The sequence below is a fragment of the Ambystoma mexicanum genome, chromosome 9 (genome assembly GCF_040938575.1).
Source record: "Ambystoma mexicanum isolate Mex_15411 chromosome 9, UKY_AmexF1_1, whole genome shotgun sequence".
NCBI lineage: Eukaryota > Metazoa > Chordata > Amphibia > Caudata > Ambystomatidae > Ambystoma > Ambystoma mexicanum.
In genome coordinates, this window is record NC_090931.1 from 781,777,675 (window position 1) to 781,796,469 (window position 18,795).

General features: G+C 44.1%; 1 protein-coding gene across 9 annotated transcripts in view; it reads right to left on the reverse strand.

The window, feature by feature from the left end:
- The window catches only part of HECW2 (HECT, C2 and WW domain containing E3 ubiquitin protein ligase 2), a 1,520,428-nt gene that overhangs the window by 52,340 nt on the left and 1,449,293 nt on the right, over positions 1-18,795 (reverse strand). For all 9 annotated transcript variants that reach the window (XM_069615717.1, XM_069615714.1, XM_069615715.1 and 6 more), the window contains 3 exons: positions 15,711-15,863; positions 11,595-11,693; positions 8,777-8,906 (listed from right to left, as the gene is read on the reverse strand). In XM_069615717.1, coding sequence (XP_069471818.1) covers positions 8,777-8,906; positions 11,595-11,693; positions 15,711-15,863 — 382 coding nt within the window. The remainder of the gene's footprint in view (positions 1-8,776; positions 8,907-11,594; positions 11,694-15,710; positions 15,864-18,795) is intronic.

The following is an 18,795-nucleotide window of genomic DNA, read 5'->3' on the forward strand; positions in this document are numbered from 1 at the left end:
CTTCCAGAAATGCGAGGTGAACTGCGAGCCTCTATCGGATATTATGATATCTGGAAGGCCGAAACAGCGGAAAACATGGCGAAGAAACAAGTCCGCCAGAACCGGCGCCGTAGGCCAACCTTGGCAAGGAACAAACACGGCCAGTTTGGAAAAAGAATCGATCACCACCCATTTGGCATCAAAACCCTGAACGGGAGGGAGTTCTGTGATGAAATCCATAGATATCATGGGCCATGGTTTGCTTGGGACCGGAAGGGGACACAATAAACCCATGGGTTTCATGGTTGTGGACTTACACTGGGCACAAATGGCGCAGGTAGAGATGTACTCCGAGACATCTTTCTGCATTGAAGGCCACCAGCACCATCTCTTGAGCTGTTCCAGAGTCTTGCGCAAACCAGAATGGGCTGAAACCAAAGAATCATGACCCCAACGTAACGCTGTTTGTCTGGAGTCGACATTTGGGAGATACAGACGACCTTTGACATAAGGCATGGAGTTAATTATGGTCATATTCAAACTCTCAATCTCCGAAGGATTCCCCGAAACCCATTCTCTAATGGATTCCTTTAATGAAGGCTTCAAAGTACAGGAGCATATAACCTGATTAGGTAACAACATTCCACCAAATTCCTTGGGAGAGGAGTCATCCCCATACCTCCTTGAAAGTGTGTCTGCCTTGGAATGTAGAGCCCCGGGACGATACGTAATCTGGAAATTGAATTGTGAAAAGAATTCGTGCCATCTGGCATGCCTGGCTGTGGTGCATTTCACTGACTGCATGGCAAGAAGATTGCGATGGTCAGTGTAAACTTGTACTGGAACAGCAGTACCCAGAAGATGATGTCGCCATACCTTGAAAGCATCACGCACAGACAATAGTTCACGTTCGGTGACAGTGTAGTTAGCTTCATATTTGGTAAGCTTCCTGGAATGAAACGCCACAGTATGAAGGAAACCTGTGTCTTTGCGATACTGAGACAACACCGCCCCAACCGCTTGATCCAAAGCATCGGCCTCCACGTAAAATGGTTGCATAGACTTGGGATGCTGGAGGACTGGTGCGGAGGTGAACGCTGTTTTGAGATTGTCAAAAGCTTTTTGTGCTTCCTCCGTCCACTTGAACCCATTCTTAGGGCTGGTAAGGGTAGTGAAAGGGGCAACAATGGCAGAGAAGGAGCGTATAAAGCGTCTATAAAAGTTCGCAAACCCTAAAAAGGACTGCAAGGATTTGATAGACGTAGGAGCAGGCCAGTCCAGTACAGCCCTTACTTTGGAATCACTCATACCGACTCCCTGGTTCGTGATATCGTATCCCAGGAATTCCACATGCTGGGCATGAAAGATACACTTCTCTAGTTTAGCATAGAGATGGTTGTCTCGGAGCCTTTGTAGCACCGTGGAGACGTGTTGTACATGAGTATCATAGTCCGGGGAGTAGATCAGAATATCGTCAAGATATACAATGACATAGTGGTCGAGTAAATCACTGAAAACATCATTAATAAAATACTGAAACGTAGCCGGGGCATTGCTCAAACCAAAAGGCATGACTAAATACTCATACAGACCGTACTTTGGTTTTAAACGCCGCCTTCCACTCGTCACCATTCCGCATTCTGACCAGATTATAAGCGCCCCGCAAATCCAACTTAGTGAAGATGGTAGAAGAACCCAATTGGTCTAGAAGAACCGAGATAAGCGGAATAGGGTATTGGTTACGGATGGTGACAGCGTTCAATGCACGGTAGTCGATGCAAGGGCGCAAATCGCCTTCTTTCTTTGGAACAAAGAAAAGGGGCGATGCCGCCGGAGAACGTGATGACTGATAAAGCCAGAAGCCAAAGACCTGTCCAGATACTCCTTGAGCACTAAGTCCTCCTTACGGGTCAAGGAATAGACACGACCGGAGGGTACAACAGCATTAGGAACCAAATCAATAGGACAGTCATACTGTCGATGTGGTGGTAGGATCTCAGCCCCTCTCTTGTCAAATACGTCCTTAAAGTCTCGGTACTCCCGAGGTAATACCGGGTTCATGACTGCTCCAATGACCAGAGCGGAATCCAAGAGATGAGTACTGGGTTCCAAAGACGAGGATCCTGATGTCCCACAGGACGTAGCACAGTATTCAGAATGAAAAGAAACCGTCCCTTTAGCCCAATCCACTAACGGATTGTGCTTCCTTAGCCAGGGCAACCCAAGGATTAACTTGAACTGGGGTGCTGTAATGACGTCAAAGGCTATGGTTTCGGTATGACCAGAGGACGTAGTCATAAAAAGATCTACCGTTTGTTCGGTAACCAGACCAGATAACAGAGTTGTGCCGTCAACGGCGTTGACCAGTTCAGGAGAAGGCTTGGGAACCAGAGGAATACCATGATTCTTAACAAACTGGCTGTCAGCATAATTCCCAGTGGCCCCTGAATCCAATATAGCATCCACTGTACAAGAAACCATGGAAGGAGCGAAAAAATCAACAGTAATGGGAAACAAAACCATGGTATCAGAGCCCGTATTCGAGGGACTCGACAAAGGGGCTCTCTCTATTGCCGAGCTTTGGAGTTTCCCTGTTTTCGTGGTTTCTTAGGGCACTGTCTCAGGAAATGTTCCGAGGAGCCACAGTAATAGCATAAGTTGTTCTTCCTACTATTCTCTTTTTCTTCAGACGAGAGCGGAGCCCTGAGGGTACCTATCTGCATAGGTTCAGGCGTAGCATGGCTCTGATCAGCAGCTACTGGCGTAGGATAGGGAACCAGACTCTTTTCCCCTTTGCGTTCTGCCCTCCGTGCATCGACTTGAAGGACTAGATCTACCAACTCCGAAAAACCAGTAGGAATCACTGGGACAGTGGACAAAACATCCTTGAGAGAATCCGAAAGACCTTTGTAAAATAGAGCCCCTTTCTTTGCCTCAGCCCAATCCGTCTCCGCCACCAGTTGGTTAAACTTGGCTAGGTAGGACAACAAAGGCAAATCCTTCTGTTGTAAAGAGAGTAGTTCCAAATCCGAGGCTTGGGATTTGTACCGTGTGTCAAAGACACGGGACAAATGCGGAGATGAGAGCATCACAATCGTACAAAAGATGGCTCCCTTGTTCCAATAATGGATTTGCCCAGACCGCTGCTGTACCCGCAAGGTAGGATAACACAAAAGCCGCCTTGGTGGTGGCATTAGGGAAAGACTTAGGACGGCACAGAAAATGCAGCCTACATTGGTTAATGAAAGTGCGGAACGTCTTAGGATCCCTCATGAAACGTTCCGGAGGGGCCAAGGGAAACTGGGCCGTCATGTAAACAGGCGCGTTCTCTTGTCGAGGAGCGCCTGCTCCAAGGGCAGAACCAGAAGGAGGGGCGCTAGCACCACCACCTGCCTGCAAACCGGCCTGAAGGGCGTCGATCCGACGCTGGGTGGCATCATGAGCCGCAGTCATATCTGCGCGTAAACCAGCAACCAACTGAACCAAAGCTGCCAACGGATCGTCGACAGCTTCCATCATAATAGGATACACTGCTTCTGAATATGTGAGAAACCACCCACGCAAACTTGGTAATACCAGAATTCGGTTGAGCGCGTAGTGTAGCCGTAGAAACCTTCCAGACAATGCAACTCCCAATAGTACAAAGGAACTATTTTGGAAAGGGAATTGCCCAGAAGATTATAATGATTCGGAACACAGCTACCTAGACAAAGAACACAATGTCAGGAGTTGAGTTCATGAAATAGACACAAGCAAAGCAAAATAAATGTAGAACAAACAACGTACTCACGTAGTGAATACCTCTGGGCAAGGATAGTAAGCCAGGCAGAGCGGAGGGCCAGGATAACCAGGAGATCAGATTAGGTGCTTGTCCGTATAATGTTCTAGCAATGGAAGGGAAGATGAAAGGAAGTCCGTCCGACGAGTCTGGTTCCAAAACAAGGACAATCCAACCTAAACCTATACCCGCCGGCACGCGGACGCCTAATGAAAAATGTCCGTGAATAATCCCAGTTCCTTGTGATGAGTTCCAAAAGAAATGTGCTCCGTGTGGAAGGTCCAAAGAACAGTGTTCCGAGTGACAGGATTTCCGAAGCAAGTGAGTTCCGTGATAAATGTTAGCAAGCAAATGATAGAAAAATGCAGGAGAAAAGATCCGAGATGCCAAATGCAGGAAAATGACAGGCAAAACTATGGTCGTTCGTTCCGAGGTCGAGTAACAGGTGGAATCCAATACGAGGTCAAGGGTTGTTCAAGATCAGTCCGTGAGACGAAAGCAGGGTCAAAGATTCAAGGCCAGACAAGAACACAGTAGAGAGCTCCAAAAGCCGAAAATTCAGAACCAGCGTTCCGAATGCCGGGTGGAGATTTAAACGAATCACGTGACCGTGCGGGGAACGTTGCAATGCCGTAATCGTGCACGTACGTGCTCAGGCAACCAACGTTTCTACGGCAACCCCCAGCGTTGTCTGACACTCTGGAAACGCTTCGGCTCCGTGTGTGTTGGAATTGTGGAACTTGTAGTTTTAACATAACGCTTGACGGAACGGGGAGCAGACGCTGATTTCTTGACACAATGACAAATCCGAATATCCAGTTCAGCAGTCCTGAAAGGCAAGAAAGCATACTACACTGCAAGAATACAATCAGCAACAACCCCACAAAAAGACTTTTTCAAAATCATCAAGGAAATAAAACCCTCAATTTCTTGCAGCAACTGCATCGTACCATTGCAATCCCTACGTCACAATATTAAAGAGAGGGTCCCCGGATTGGCCCTCATGTCCCCTATGCACATGTCAGCCCGAAACGATAAGAAACAAGAGATGCCACTCGCTGTTTGGCCAACCACCCGGTGAACCAGTTTATCCCGAAGTATGGGAACAGATATTCTCTTAGTCAACCATTCAAATCCTATCCAGCTAATGTCTTCGCTGAGACAGGTGTCTCATCACTGGATCAGGTTGACTGATAATAACAACCAGCTGTGCTGATGTCACTAGTGGCAACACGACATAGCAACGTTAGTCACAAAGTAAACTTAAAGCCTGCACAAGTTACGCAGACATACACGCACACACGAAGAACATGCTTGCACCGTTCTGTAGATAGAGGACAGACACATGTACATATTGTCAAAAGCTTTTCCTTTTCACTAGCCAAATGCAGAAATGCAAGACAGCAAAGCATACATGGAGCTAGCTTGCAATCGGTTCATCACAACTAACCACAAGGAGCTACGGGGACATATGAAAATCCCTTAAAGGTGTGATCAATCCTAATCTACAAAGTAGAAAGTACTCGAACATATAGGGAAACCATAGAAGGACTGTAGTGAATGTGCATGAAGCCATAGGCCTCAATATATGGAAGAAGAAATGCAGACTCAACAGTGTGAAGCACAGAGTCAATGTTTGCAGCTAAGGACAAGGGTGGGTGGAAAAATGCACACCGAAATGCTCAGTTTTGTGGTCCTCGCCCATGTGACCCAGCCGAGCTGAACAATGCCCTTATACTCATGGTGGAAAGAGGAGCTGTTCCGGCATAGCAGACGAGACGGATACATGCATTGTCCACAGAACGTTGCAACCTCCCAGGCTAGGTGGCTATATCTGTGGCAACAATGGGGACACACAGTCTTTCCCATTACCTTGAAAAGGTACACCGAGTGCTGTGATCAGAACAGAACAGGATCCCAGGCCTGGGGAGACCCGCTCGAGCCAATCCAGACGCTCCAACACGGGGGTGGTGTATAATGTTGCAGGGGCCAATGGTCATTGTGCGACGCTGAAACAAAGTAATAAGTTTTTGGGGATGTCTCGGGCAAACCCACCTGACATGGGAAGACCAATGGAATAATTTGCTATCCAATGGAGGTTTTTGGGATGGGTTGGTGGTTGTGACGTCACTAAGAAACAAAACCAAGTGACGCAGGCTCAGGAGCTGTGATTGTTGGAGATTTTGTTGTTTCCTGTATGATCCCTGTCTTTTGTAGAATAAAGATGGTTTATTTGCCCTATGGTTGAGTTATCCATTATTGCCAGGGGAAAGGGTTCAGAAGGCTCCAAAAACTCTGCTATCTTGTGACATTATTGGTATGAACACCCCCATCCTCTGATATACTTTTACAATATCACAACCCATCTAAGAGCTAAAATAGAAGCAGTACAATGGACCATTGACGCAGGCCGCAGTACCACAAACACCCTCCCAGAAACAAGTACTCCATCAACCACAATACTCAATCGATTTGAACCCACAAGCGAAGAATGTTTTGACAAACTAATAAAAGACACCAACATCGCCGGATCTCCCAGTGACCCATGCCCACTGGGTATCTACAAAAAACTTTTAAAATACAAAACACCAGGCTTATACTCCTGATCACTAATTAATCTATCCCTAAACACAGGAATAGTATGAAAATCATTAAAATTAGTGTAGATCAAATCCCTCCTAAAAGATGAGACGGGAAATGCAGAAGACCCTACTAACTACAGACCTATATCAATTCCACCATACCCAGCGAAAATCCTTGAGAATCACATCTACAAAGACCTACTCAATCATGCACAAAGCAACGTAATACTTGACCAATCTCAAATGGGCTTCAAACCGATGAGAGCAACTGAATCAGCACTCCTCCCAATGTGGGATGACCTAAAATTAAACACGGACAACAGCACCCAATCTGCTCTCATACTACTACATATCAGCCACCTTTGACACAATCAGACACACAACGCTAGCAAAGACTGCAGAAATGTGCCATTAAAAGCTACATGGGTGAAATCTTTCCTCACCAACCGAACTGAAAGAACACACCTACCGCCATTTGCACCAAACACTAAAAATATCACCTGAGGTGTACCACAAGGATCAAGCCTCTCCCTGCTTCTCTTCAACATCTACATGAACCCCCTAATGAAACTCATTCAAACCCATGCAGTGAAATTCTACAACTACGGAGACAACACCCAACTCATCTTCAAGATAACTTCAGACGGAGACCCTGACAACACCCTCAACAAATGCCTCATCGACAAACACCTGGATGACAAACAATGTCAGCCTAAATCCAGCCAAAACAGAAACAATGATCTCCCCCAGAAGACAATACGACACAGGCATGCCTGACCTGGCCACTGAGCAAGGGAATACAACCAGGGACATTGACAGTGATACAAATCTGGGAATTCTCATGAACAACGGCCTCTCGTTGGAACCACAGGTCAACGCAATAGCAAACCAAAATGTCTACCTCCTGTGATTAATAAGAGGGATCCTCCCTTACCTCAATTTTCCACATAGAACCCTTATGATCATCTCCTTGGTATTATCATACACTATGCAAATGGTCTCTATCTTGAAATGCCAGACAGCCTAAAATAAACTACAACACATCCAAAATTCGGCAGCAAGACTAGTCCTGAATTAAAATAGAAGAGGCCACATCACACCAACGCTAAGAAGTCTACACTGGCTGCCAGTAAAGAAATGCATTAGCTGTAAAGCCCTCTGCACTGCCCAGAAATCACTATGCAGACAAAAAGCCAAATTCCTCCAAGCTAAAATCACCAGTTACCAACCAGCAAGAGACTTAAGATCGAGCAGCGACCCTCCTATCTAAACAAGACACTATGAGAAAAGGAAATTCAGAGGAACCGCCTTCTCCTATCTGATATCTGATAGCCAAACTATGGAACTCGATACCAAAGGAAATAAGGACGGAAGACCACTTAACATTCAGGAAACAAATAAAAACCTGGCTATTCAACTCACCAAGATGAACATGGATGCATGCCCCTACAAACCATACTCCAGGCCCAAAACATGGGACAATACAAAATGAAAAACCACCAATAAAACTATTCAACACCCAGAGACCACCAGAATCTAACTCCCCTGCCCACTCTTTTCCACTGCCAAACATATTTCACATACTACACATGCCCAGGAGGTTTGTGAAACAACACACCAAAACACTCAAACTACACACCCCTCTCTAATCATGCTACAAACCCAATATCTTCAGACAACAAACGACTCAGGCACTGAAAGCCACCCTTCTGGATACAACAAGGCCAGTGCACATAAAGCACACCAAGAAAGCTCACACGCACAGACACCACTTTCTCCTGGTTCTGCACGCATCAACAGATGAGCACAACCTCTATCCTATCCCTGTCTCCCTCACTAACCAAGCCTACTCACTTTTTTTTTTTTTTTACAGAGCCACGTGAGCTCCTGGAGTACAAGCAAATGGCAGCAGTGTGTGGTATACACCTAACGTAACATTTGCTCAAAATGAACTGTATGATTACTTCTGGCTCCTCCTCCCAACATTAATGCACACGCCCTGTAGAAATGTTTTATCTGGAACATTAACTGATAAGCTTTGATGGAGTAAAATATTTGGATGCAAAAAAGTGTTAGTCTGGTCTTGCAGAGCGAAATCTGATGTATGAAGGATGTGAGAAGTCAAGTAGGTAAATCGGATTGCTTAACTGTCAGACTTTGGGTTACGTAGAGGTGAGCAATGACTTTCGTGAGCACATTGGATGCAAACATGAATTTGTCTCAAGTTCTAGTAAATAAAGTAAATAAAACGCATGAAATAATGAAGCTTGAAAAACCCAAGCCATTACAAGTTTAGATCCTTTTTTAAAAGGCCAAGCTTTACAGATCTGATTTCGTAGATGAAACCAATTTAAGGCAAAGAACACGCTAATGATTATGGAACAAGATATAAAATGAAAATAAGATTCATGACTTCAGAAAGGCAAACCCCACTCACCTGGCCAAACACCTCCTCATTGACAGTGAATGTGAGATCCAGCATATCGTTGATGTCATTGTCTTTCATCCACTGCAGACTCTGGTGAAACTCTTCATCAAGATACTCTAAGTCGCTCAAGTCACAGAGTCTATGAGGATGAGAAAAAAAACCAAAGTAGGGCCAGTTAGAAGAGTGCACACCACTCATAGCCTTTTTCGATAAAGCTGTTATATTAGCCAGGCATTTCATACCTAAAGGCTGGAAGAGCCCTCGTTCGTCTAGATACAGTAAAAGGGTGAAATGAAATGATAGAATAATGTGATTTTAAGAGAAATATCCTCGATTGAGCTGGAAAGAGCTGGCATGTTAGAAAGCTATATTTGAATATTGCATATGCTTCTTACCAAGACTGTAATTTATCAACTGCAATAAAAAATAAAGAATTAACAAAAAAATGAATATTAGAAGATTTGAAATGATTTAATGTTCTTTGAATGCTCATTTTCCCCAGGAAGTCGTCATTTTCGGAGGGCTTTGTAGCGTTACAACATCAGGCACAGTATAGGTGATTGGTGAATAAGCCCATATATACAATTATCAAAGGATGTCTGTGCATTAAGGACTGGGCATGTAAACCCACTTACCCTGAGACACAGCCCCCGCCTCTTCTAAAATTCTTTGTGGCTTCCCCAGTGGAGTGTCAGATGTCGCAGCCACTTTATCCTCACATCCAAATTACGAGGCTGTCCGATTGAGTATATATGGTTCATGGTTGCAAACACTTTAATGTTAGGATGACTGGGGTGATAAATGAAATAAGCACCATATCCAGTATGCCTAATGCACTGTGCAAGCATACAACCCTTTTATCACTGACATATTTGTAAAATATAAAGATCTTTTCCCATCTGCCGGTTTCTGATATGCTCTTTGACTATATGTACAGCAACCAAGAACCCAATTGGCGCTATTTGTTCCATTTGGTATTCTCATAGGAGTATTTTCGAAGGAGTACAATAAAGTATACCATCTTGAAATTAAAACCTTCTATCAGAAATTAATTGATATGCTTATTCTAGGCTTTGATAATGTGCGTTGCTCAGTAAGGCATGGGTAAGGCTTTTATTATGACTACAACATATATTGGAAGTGATCATTAGCAATTAATATGTACAATGATTAAAAAAGCTAATGTACATGTTAGCACACTTAAATCATTTCCTCCTGTTAATAGCTTTTTTTGCTGAGTTTACACACATCTGCCTCTCAATATGTCCTTTGTTCTTGCACATAGTCACAGTACGATTAAAACCAATGATCTATTTTTCTGTGAACACTAAGGCAATGTTTAATGTTGAATGCTGGCTACTGATTTGTTGATATTGCTACTGAACCTAGACATTTCTTACATTATGCACCAATACCAGGTGCCTGGAACTTTTGCCTCTCCAGATGTCCTGGACTACAACTCCCACCAGCCATGGCCAGCATAGTTAATGTTAAGGGATCATGTGAGTCATAGTCCAAAACAACTTGTGAGCCGCAGGTTGCAGACCCCAGACCTATACTAACAATTAACAAAAAAATAGCAAACACGATTGTAGACCATGTAGCCTGATCTTCAAGTCCCTTACAAGGTGTGCCAGAACTTCAGCTCCCCATGTATAGCCTATCAACAACTCCATCATCTCCCCTCGATATAGTGTCATGTTGACATTTCCGCAAAGCACGTGCAACGGCAATGTATGTAGCCTAATGTCAGGCCGGTTCTCACCTTGGTCACACTACTGTCGGCAATGGTTGTTATAGCTCTAGCAAACGTGCATCTGACAATGCAAGTCTTGCCCAGAGAGAGAGAGAGAAAGACAGAGAGTGACATCGAGAAGAGGTAGAGAGGCAAAGACAGAGAGTGACAGAGAGACAAACAAATTGCAGGGGGAGACAGAAAGAGATAGGGTGTGAGTGAGAGAGAAAGAGCGGGAGCATGCCAGTTTGGCACATGATACGCCAGGTACATCTAGTGTCAATGTAAAGTGTCTGCCACTGTAAAACAATTTGCAAACTTTACAGGCTATATGCAGTATTATTTTTATTTGTTTTGATCATGTTTAGACCTTTACAAAATGATAAAAAAATTGTATTTTTTCAACTTTAAACAACAATATTTTACACATTGTTTTTTACATTTCTAGTAATCAGAGGGCAAAACTGCAAAGAAAAAAACATTTTTTTAGTTATGTTGCATGAGGAGCCTAATGCCAGCAAGTCCTGTACTCAGCAGCCGTTGTTTCTCAAGCCTTCTATCATTCCTTTGATCACAAGAAGTGAGATGGACCACCGTTTTAATTACCACTTCTGCATTATGTTCGTCTTTCTTGAGAAACATTGGTCACGATCTGCCGGGCTCCCGTTGGGGTTAAGCCAATTTTTGTTAGGATCTGTCCCACTGCAATTGTTAGGGCAGTGTTATGTCCTGCTGTCAAGCAGTTCCAAAATTGTTCTGAGCAGACTCTCCGCTTTGCTCACAAACTTCGAAAATATATGCAGTTGCGGTAGTCTTTCTAAGGCGGTCTCCCACAGATCGGATGGTAAAAAAAGGTGGACATGGTTCTAGTCCGGCCTCCCATTTACCTACTAGGGGAATGTGGTTTCCTCTTGGTGGGGTTCTGGGCATGTTTAAAATATGTGATCACTTAAGAGTCATAATGGTCTCTGCCAAGGCTTCCATATGTTTATGTTTTCCGAACTCTAGGAAACATGTCTTGTGCTCGTTTATGTTTAAATGGAACTGCATCAATGCCCACCCATATAATAGCATTAGGAAATGTATACTCACATTCTGAGTAGAGCTTTATAGAAGGGTCTTGTGAAGAAGGCATCCAACAAATACTGATGTATCAAGGCAAGACCCAGGATCCTCCCACTGAACCTAAACCTACACACAGACAAAAAAAACAGTTTCACTAAACCAACAATGCCCAACAACTGAAGAATAACTCGATACACATTCATTTCAGTTGGAACGTTGATGGTGCTCTGGGACTGAGTACTTCTGCCACTTATTGTATAGCTGATGCTGTGTTTGAACCATAAGATACTCTGCATTCAATAATAGACAAACACTTCGTACATCCTAAACTCCAGCCAAATGATCCATCAATACATTCGTAAAACCATTAATCTGTCCATTTGTTCATCTACCCACTCATCTAACCAAGTGCAGCAGAATCCATCCATCCATTCATCTTGGACACTATCTATGTCTATAAATATATTTATTTTTCACAAATGTGTTTATTTGTATGTATTTTCTGATATAATGATGCCATGGGATCCTGCATTATAGCGCATTTACTGAAAACAAGCAACCATCATTAGAGAAAAGCTATACATTCAATAACAGGTGCAGACATTGTTAAACAGGTCTAAGTGAGAAATTCCTGTTTCAGAGTTGGGCCATTGGCAGGCTTGTGAAATGTCAGAGACCATTAGTTAGAGGGCAAAGAGTATGCATGAAATAGCGACGTAGAGGGTCTTTCATGGAAAATGTGCGATTCCCCTACCAAGCCACTTTGATGCCCACAATAGGTAAAAATCCTTGTTTCTTAAGTAATTTAGTTCTGTCAGAAGAGATCCATCTTGCAGGCTTGTAATCAGGACTCAGATTCACTCTTGCAGATGGAAGGCACTCATTTGATGGAAAGCTATGAAAATAGAAATTAAGTTTTCTATAATGTTCTGTAATGTTTGTTTGGAAGTCATTGAAGGCCTTGTAGAATGCATATTGTTTATGCATAGGAATATGATGCTGCGATGAGCATAGCTGCATCTTTATGCACTATCAGCAGCTGAGATAATGGCCTCCTTGCAAGTCTCTGCAGTCATAGAAAAAGTTAAATGGAAATGTAAAAGGTCTTTTATACTGCGCCGGTAACCACTGTATTTGTTTCCCAGTACCGAAGCTTGCCCACAAGTTGGCGAATTGTGGTCCCACTTGAGGCATCCAGACCGGAGTTAGAGAGGAGAGGAGTGGGGTAATGTGAAGCAGGAGTGGATCTGGCAAACTGATCATGAATTGATGAAGCACATGTTAGGCAGGAAGATGGGTATGCAATGATAAGCTTGGATACATGGGGATTTAAATGTACTGATTCAAGCCCTGCATGCGAGGAGGAGTAAATCAACAGTATGACATAAAATGCAAGTGAGGGGTGAGCCATGTGAGGCGACACTTTTTGAAGGTATTGAGGAAGAGGTGCAACAGGGTTTGTAACATGAACATAAAAGAAGAACCCACCAATATTGGTGACACCCTTGTAGTAAACGCTACAGCAATCTCATATGCTGATCAATAAACGTCTTAGAGTCTTCATTTTCATAAACATCATCTTGTATTGGTGTTGTTTCTTCGCCATTGCTCTAGTGGCAGAATCTATGACCAAAGCATTTCAGACACAGCGTCCCTCATCAGGGCGGATTCTGTCATCAGCTGAGGTTATTATTCTGATAATTACACCTTATCCTCTGATTTCAAGTCTCTACCAACTTCTGGCTACGAGAAGACACACGTCTCTGAAATCTTTCAAAAACATTCAGGTCTGTAACATGACCCTGTCAAGATGGGATGGGGACCCCTCTCAGTGTGAGGTGGAAGGCCTACCAGGAGGAAAGCCAGAGTCCATCCTACTCTAAAGGGGGGAGGTGGCCGTTGGGAGGGACCCAGTCCCTGTCCCTTTATTAGGTGCTTGGCAGTAGTACCACTGTTGATCGCCCCATACCTATGTTACCAGATGCTGGCCAGTTTCTCTGTTTCCTCTAGGAAAATACAAATACCAGAATCCCTAGCAGTGGTCGAACAAATAAAATCCCACAAAAGCCTCTAGAGAGAGGCTGCATACCAGCGCACCCTAACTGGCAACGGGATCATGGTAAACCAGTACGTGACTCTGCACAGCCGGTCACACCAAGTTCCAGTGTGTACGTGGAACACTGAAAACCACTTGAAACCAAAGTCACGGTCAGAAGTCATAGAGCAGTGGAGCAGCTTCTGACAAAGACGCCACTCCACTCTATCAAACAACCTCACCTGTAATAGAATTATCGAATGGCTCCCCGACAAATACTGCAATCCCATGGACTTGAAGAAAAAATCACATGAACTGGAACATTTGCTAGAGGGGGCCGCCATTGAGATACTTTGGCCGGCCTGCATTCGAAAAAAGAGGCAGGGCTTAGACACCCTTATATGCATTTTGATGTCTGTAATACCTCTCAGGAGGGCAAGGAATGAATTGGCCCATGAAACCACAAGGGAATAACTAATCGACCAAATAGGAGGAGGATAGAAGGGGGCACAGAACACAGGACGGTGTGGGTTGTTTGGGCAAGGCCAGAGGATGTGGAGGTGGACCAAGAGACCAGTAGTAGGAAGGCCAGGTTAGGGGAGCATGGAGGCTTTTTAAAGAAAAGGTGAGGTATTGGCTGGTTATTGTAAGTTGTACTGCGGTTTGAGTGTGCGGGTAAGGTGTGTGAGAGAGATTGGTAGTGGGAGAGTAGGGGTGAAAGAAAGAGAGACTGAGGGAGTGAAAGGAGGGGGATTGAGGAGAATGTGAGGAAGGGCAGTAGTGGTGTGGGGAGGGAGTACTAGTAGAGTGTAGGTGGGAGTAGTGGTGTGGTTGGAGAAGTATTAGTGTGGTAAGATGGGGGTAGTAGTGGTGTGGGGAGGGCAGAGTAGTAGCGGTGTAGGAGCGGATAACAGTAGGAAGGAAAAAGAGATGCCATTGGAGGGACGGTTAGTGAGTGGGAGACAATAGGGATGAGGGGAGGGGAACAGGGTGGCACAGAAGGGAGAGAGTAACATCGGAGAAAGGAGCATAAAGGCCAGGAGAGTGCCCAGAGCTATTGAAAGGCACTATCCAACCAGGGTGCCTGATAGGGGTCACCTCGATTGTTCCCAGGGGCAGGCTAGATAGATAAGGTTTTTGCCTTTAGGGCATCACAAGAAGGCAGATAGCCTTTAGATAGTAGGGGTTACCAATCACTAGCACCTCGAGGGACACCTGGGTTAGGGTGGAACTTGCTTTCCCTAGGTGAGAGAGAAAGAGAGAGAAAGAGAGAGAGAGAGAGAGAGAGAGAGAGAGAGAGAGAGAGAGAGAGAGAGAGAGAGAGAGTGCGAGACAGAGAGGGAGAGACAGAGAGAGAGAGAGAGAGGGAGACAGTCATTAGGCTCATATCTGATTTTTTCAAATAAAAGCCCTTGAACTGCATCTGGGGGTTGGTGTATTCTTGAGGCCATCTGTGACAGAGGGTAAAACATCCACAGCAAACTGTACTGAACTGTACAAGGCAGACGCTCGTTTTTCTTAGTCTTAGTTGGTTATGCACGATTGCCAAACTCAGGAGATTCCCAAGACTTTTAGTAGCATATTTAGTTGGCGAGCAGATTGCACACATTGAGGGGTTGGCATCCCCACTCCAGTGACCAACTACTTTCATATGTGTGGCCACCTTTATGTTAGCTGTGGTAACATTTATCATACAAATGCAGCAGATCTTATTGCCATTTTCTTATCATTCTGCGCATAGCACACTCTTATTAAGGACACCATCTGCTTGGTCCTCAGGAGGACATTGAAACATGGAGATGTTGCATCAATCATATACTACACGCCAATCGTTTTGCGACAGCATATTTCCCACAATAGACAAATCATTGCTTATCACACTTTAAAGTGTTTTAATCATTCAAACATAATATAAAAATATACTTTCTCAATTTTCCAAAGTTCGAATCAATGTACTTTCTTTTTACATAGTTTCACAATTAAATGACAGAAGAGCCGTGTTTCAGTTATTTTTCATCTAAATAACAGCCAATATTGCCTGGAACAGGTGTCTACAACCCCCACAAGCCCAGAGGAGGAAACATCAGTGTTTGAAACCTGCTTCTTACCATTCATGGTGGTTGTCTACGAAGGTCGACATTGGGCTTATCTGCACGGTGTAAGTGTCATTTGCAGAGTATTCAAACAGACCATAATATGGGTTGAAAAGTTCTCTGGATACCAGAAAAAAGAATTCTCTCGAGGGTCCACTGTAATCCAACCTTAAGAAAAAAAGTAAATAGATAATTACACCCACCCTGAGGGAAATCACATAGGTCAGGTGGGGAGTGGGGGCCACATTGGGACGGTGCTTAGTTTTGCAATCCACCCCACTCCAAATCCCATTACTGTGAGGTAGAAAACCTTACATGGAAAACAATGACTTTCCCCAGAAAAATAGATGAGGCGTTGGGTAGGGGTATTCAATAAAGTGGAGAGATGTGGGAGGGCTGCGGGTGTGTCTCTCCCTCATTAAAAATACCTAAAATTCGCTGCTTTACATGCAAGATTTTTGACCTCACAGTAAAAAAATAAACTTTTTCACGTAGATCTGATGCATATAACAACATCTGTACACAGAATACAATACCCAAAGGCAAAGCCCACTTGTTCTCCCATAAGGATGCTAAACAGATGTGGTTATTAACCCCTCACCAGTATTACAACTTTTCATATTGAGGTATCTGTGTTGAATATCAATAGGAAAGAGACAGGCAATTTTACAGAAATACAGTGGTAACATAAGAGGTGGGCACTCTTCAGTAAGACCCGGGTATCTCGTGGAAGGGACTACATGTTTTGATAAGAGCCATTTCATTAGATTAGGTATTTATATCAACATATGTAAATAAAGAAGCAGCACTTCCGGATTTGGACTGAAGACCCAGATCCAAAGTACTTTTACAGAAAAGAATCCCCTGCCGTGAAAGTCTTTAGGATCTGGATGCAGTTTAGATGCAATGCGCTTGGTTCATTAGGGCAGCCTACTGGGAATAGTGTCCAATAGTCAGCCTCGCCTGTCCTCTCTTCTGCGGTCCCCTGATTGCCGTGTCCAGGCCCCCCCACGCATACATTTACATGCGACATGTCCCCTTCATTTCCCAGTGCATTTCCAGTCTCCCTTCGAGTGGCGAACCTTGGGTCTCTTTTTTGCTCTCCATTTCCCCTTTCTTTTTTCAGAGCCGGGGCTGTGGAAAGCTTTTTCACAGTACTGTGACCACAGTTATGTGACCCGCTCCTGTTGCAAAGAAGGCGTGCAAGAGATACCACTAACTTTGCACCCTACAGCGTCTGAAGGGTCAATTCTCTATTCAGATATACATGTGAAAAACCTTGCTTCTCCTCTGCATAGTGAGCTGCAACCTTTTTAATCTTCATAATTCATCACTGGATTTATTATTTCCTGTTGGCTACACCTTCACATGAGACTGTGTAGACTGGTACCATTGCCATTACTTTGACAACTAAACTGTGGTCTCCTATACTTGGAGCGCAAACAACCTTGACAAGATTAGGCACTGAGGTAAGAGGTGAGCAACATAACACTCAAATCTGTGAGCGTCCCTTTACTGAGAACAGACATGGTGTAATAACCTGTTCTGTGAGAGGGGAAGGTGATCCCATTTTAGGTCTCTGTGACTTGCCGGAGGAGAAACAGTAATTTGCATATCAGTCTGGCCTCACCCACAAGGACAGTTCTCTTAACAAAAGTGCCAACTGCAACCCCAGACACGTTCTTCTTCCGAGCTGTTGATCGCAGCGAGGTGTAGTTGAGTTGCCTAATCGTTCTAAGAACCCATGTTTTGATTACCCCTCCCAAATTAGGATGAAATCTAACATTTTTCAAAAGTGTCAAGACCCATCTGATGAGAATGAACAAGGCCCAATTGCATGTTCTATGAGATGGTCCACCCGGAAGCACACTTTGCTCTTAACAGGGGAGAAATATCTATTTGCACACAAGCACTATAGATCAAAATGGCCGCCGCTTGCTCTATCATTTGCATTGGTGGCGTGTTCGCAAGTATATCCAATTCACAATCTTGGCAAGGGCCCCCTTAGCTAGTTACAACATTGAGTCAATTTAAACCAGCGCTGTCTCGTGAGAGCTGGAATGACACAGGATTTTCATGTTGTCCATATTAGATACATTTGTAGATATTCATTCTAAAAAGAATTAATTTACATCGTCATTCGTTCTCTGGGAAATCCGGCAGGTTTGCTGGACTTGAGGGCCACCGTCCGGCATCCTGATCAAGAATGCTGCAGTGCCCCCCTAAGTCATTCCTTTAATGTCTTTGTCGTGGAGAGTGCTGCTGAACTCTGGACATCCCACTCAACTGTTTTCGCCTGACCCAGTGGCCATAATTCAACACGCACACTACAGACATCTATACAGTTTGTCGCACGCAGATCACGCCGAAAATATCTTAATTAAAACCCCAAATGACAATGACAGGCTAATATACACGCCCTCTATTTACAAACACAGAACCCATTAATAGACGTGCAAGTATCCGTTCTCTTATTCATTCCAGCTGCAATCCTAGAACAGTCTTTTCACAAAACACATTTTTGAATTTCTGCGACCTTTTGTTAAACTTCTGGAGTCTTCAATTTGGCCTGTCATGCACAAAAGAACATTGGATTTTCCTAGAAAGCTTAGACTCCAATAACATGCAATCGTGCAACAGTGGGGAGTTGTAATTGGCAGTCTGGTTCTTTACTATACTTTGAAAAGAGTCAGATAGCAATTTAAAATTGCTATCTGTCTGTCAGAATGGAGTGAAAGTTCATTCCAGTGCGGCTAAAGAAGGCACAAACTCCTCGAAAAAGTGCTGCCCTTATTTCAATATGAACAACGACACTAGGGCCATGGCGGGGAAAGTGTTTGTGCAGTTGCAGTATGGTTGATGCCCTTCGCTAACGCAGGATGAAGTTGTTGCTGCTGTCGCCAACTCATCCAAGTCTAGCAGCACGGTTGGGGAGGTTTGACGATTGTTTTTGGGTTTCACAGAGGAATTTAAAATGTCCTCTCTATGTTTAGCTGGGTATAAATCTTAGAGAAATCTCAACGGTCCCCTAACTTCTTAACATTACCACAAAAAATGAGCCAAGTGAACAGAGCCATTCGAGGATGCGCCTGCAAGCTCT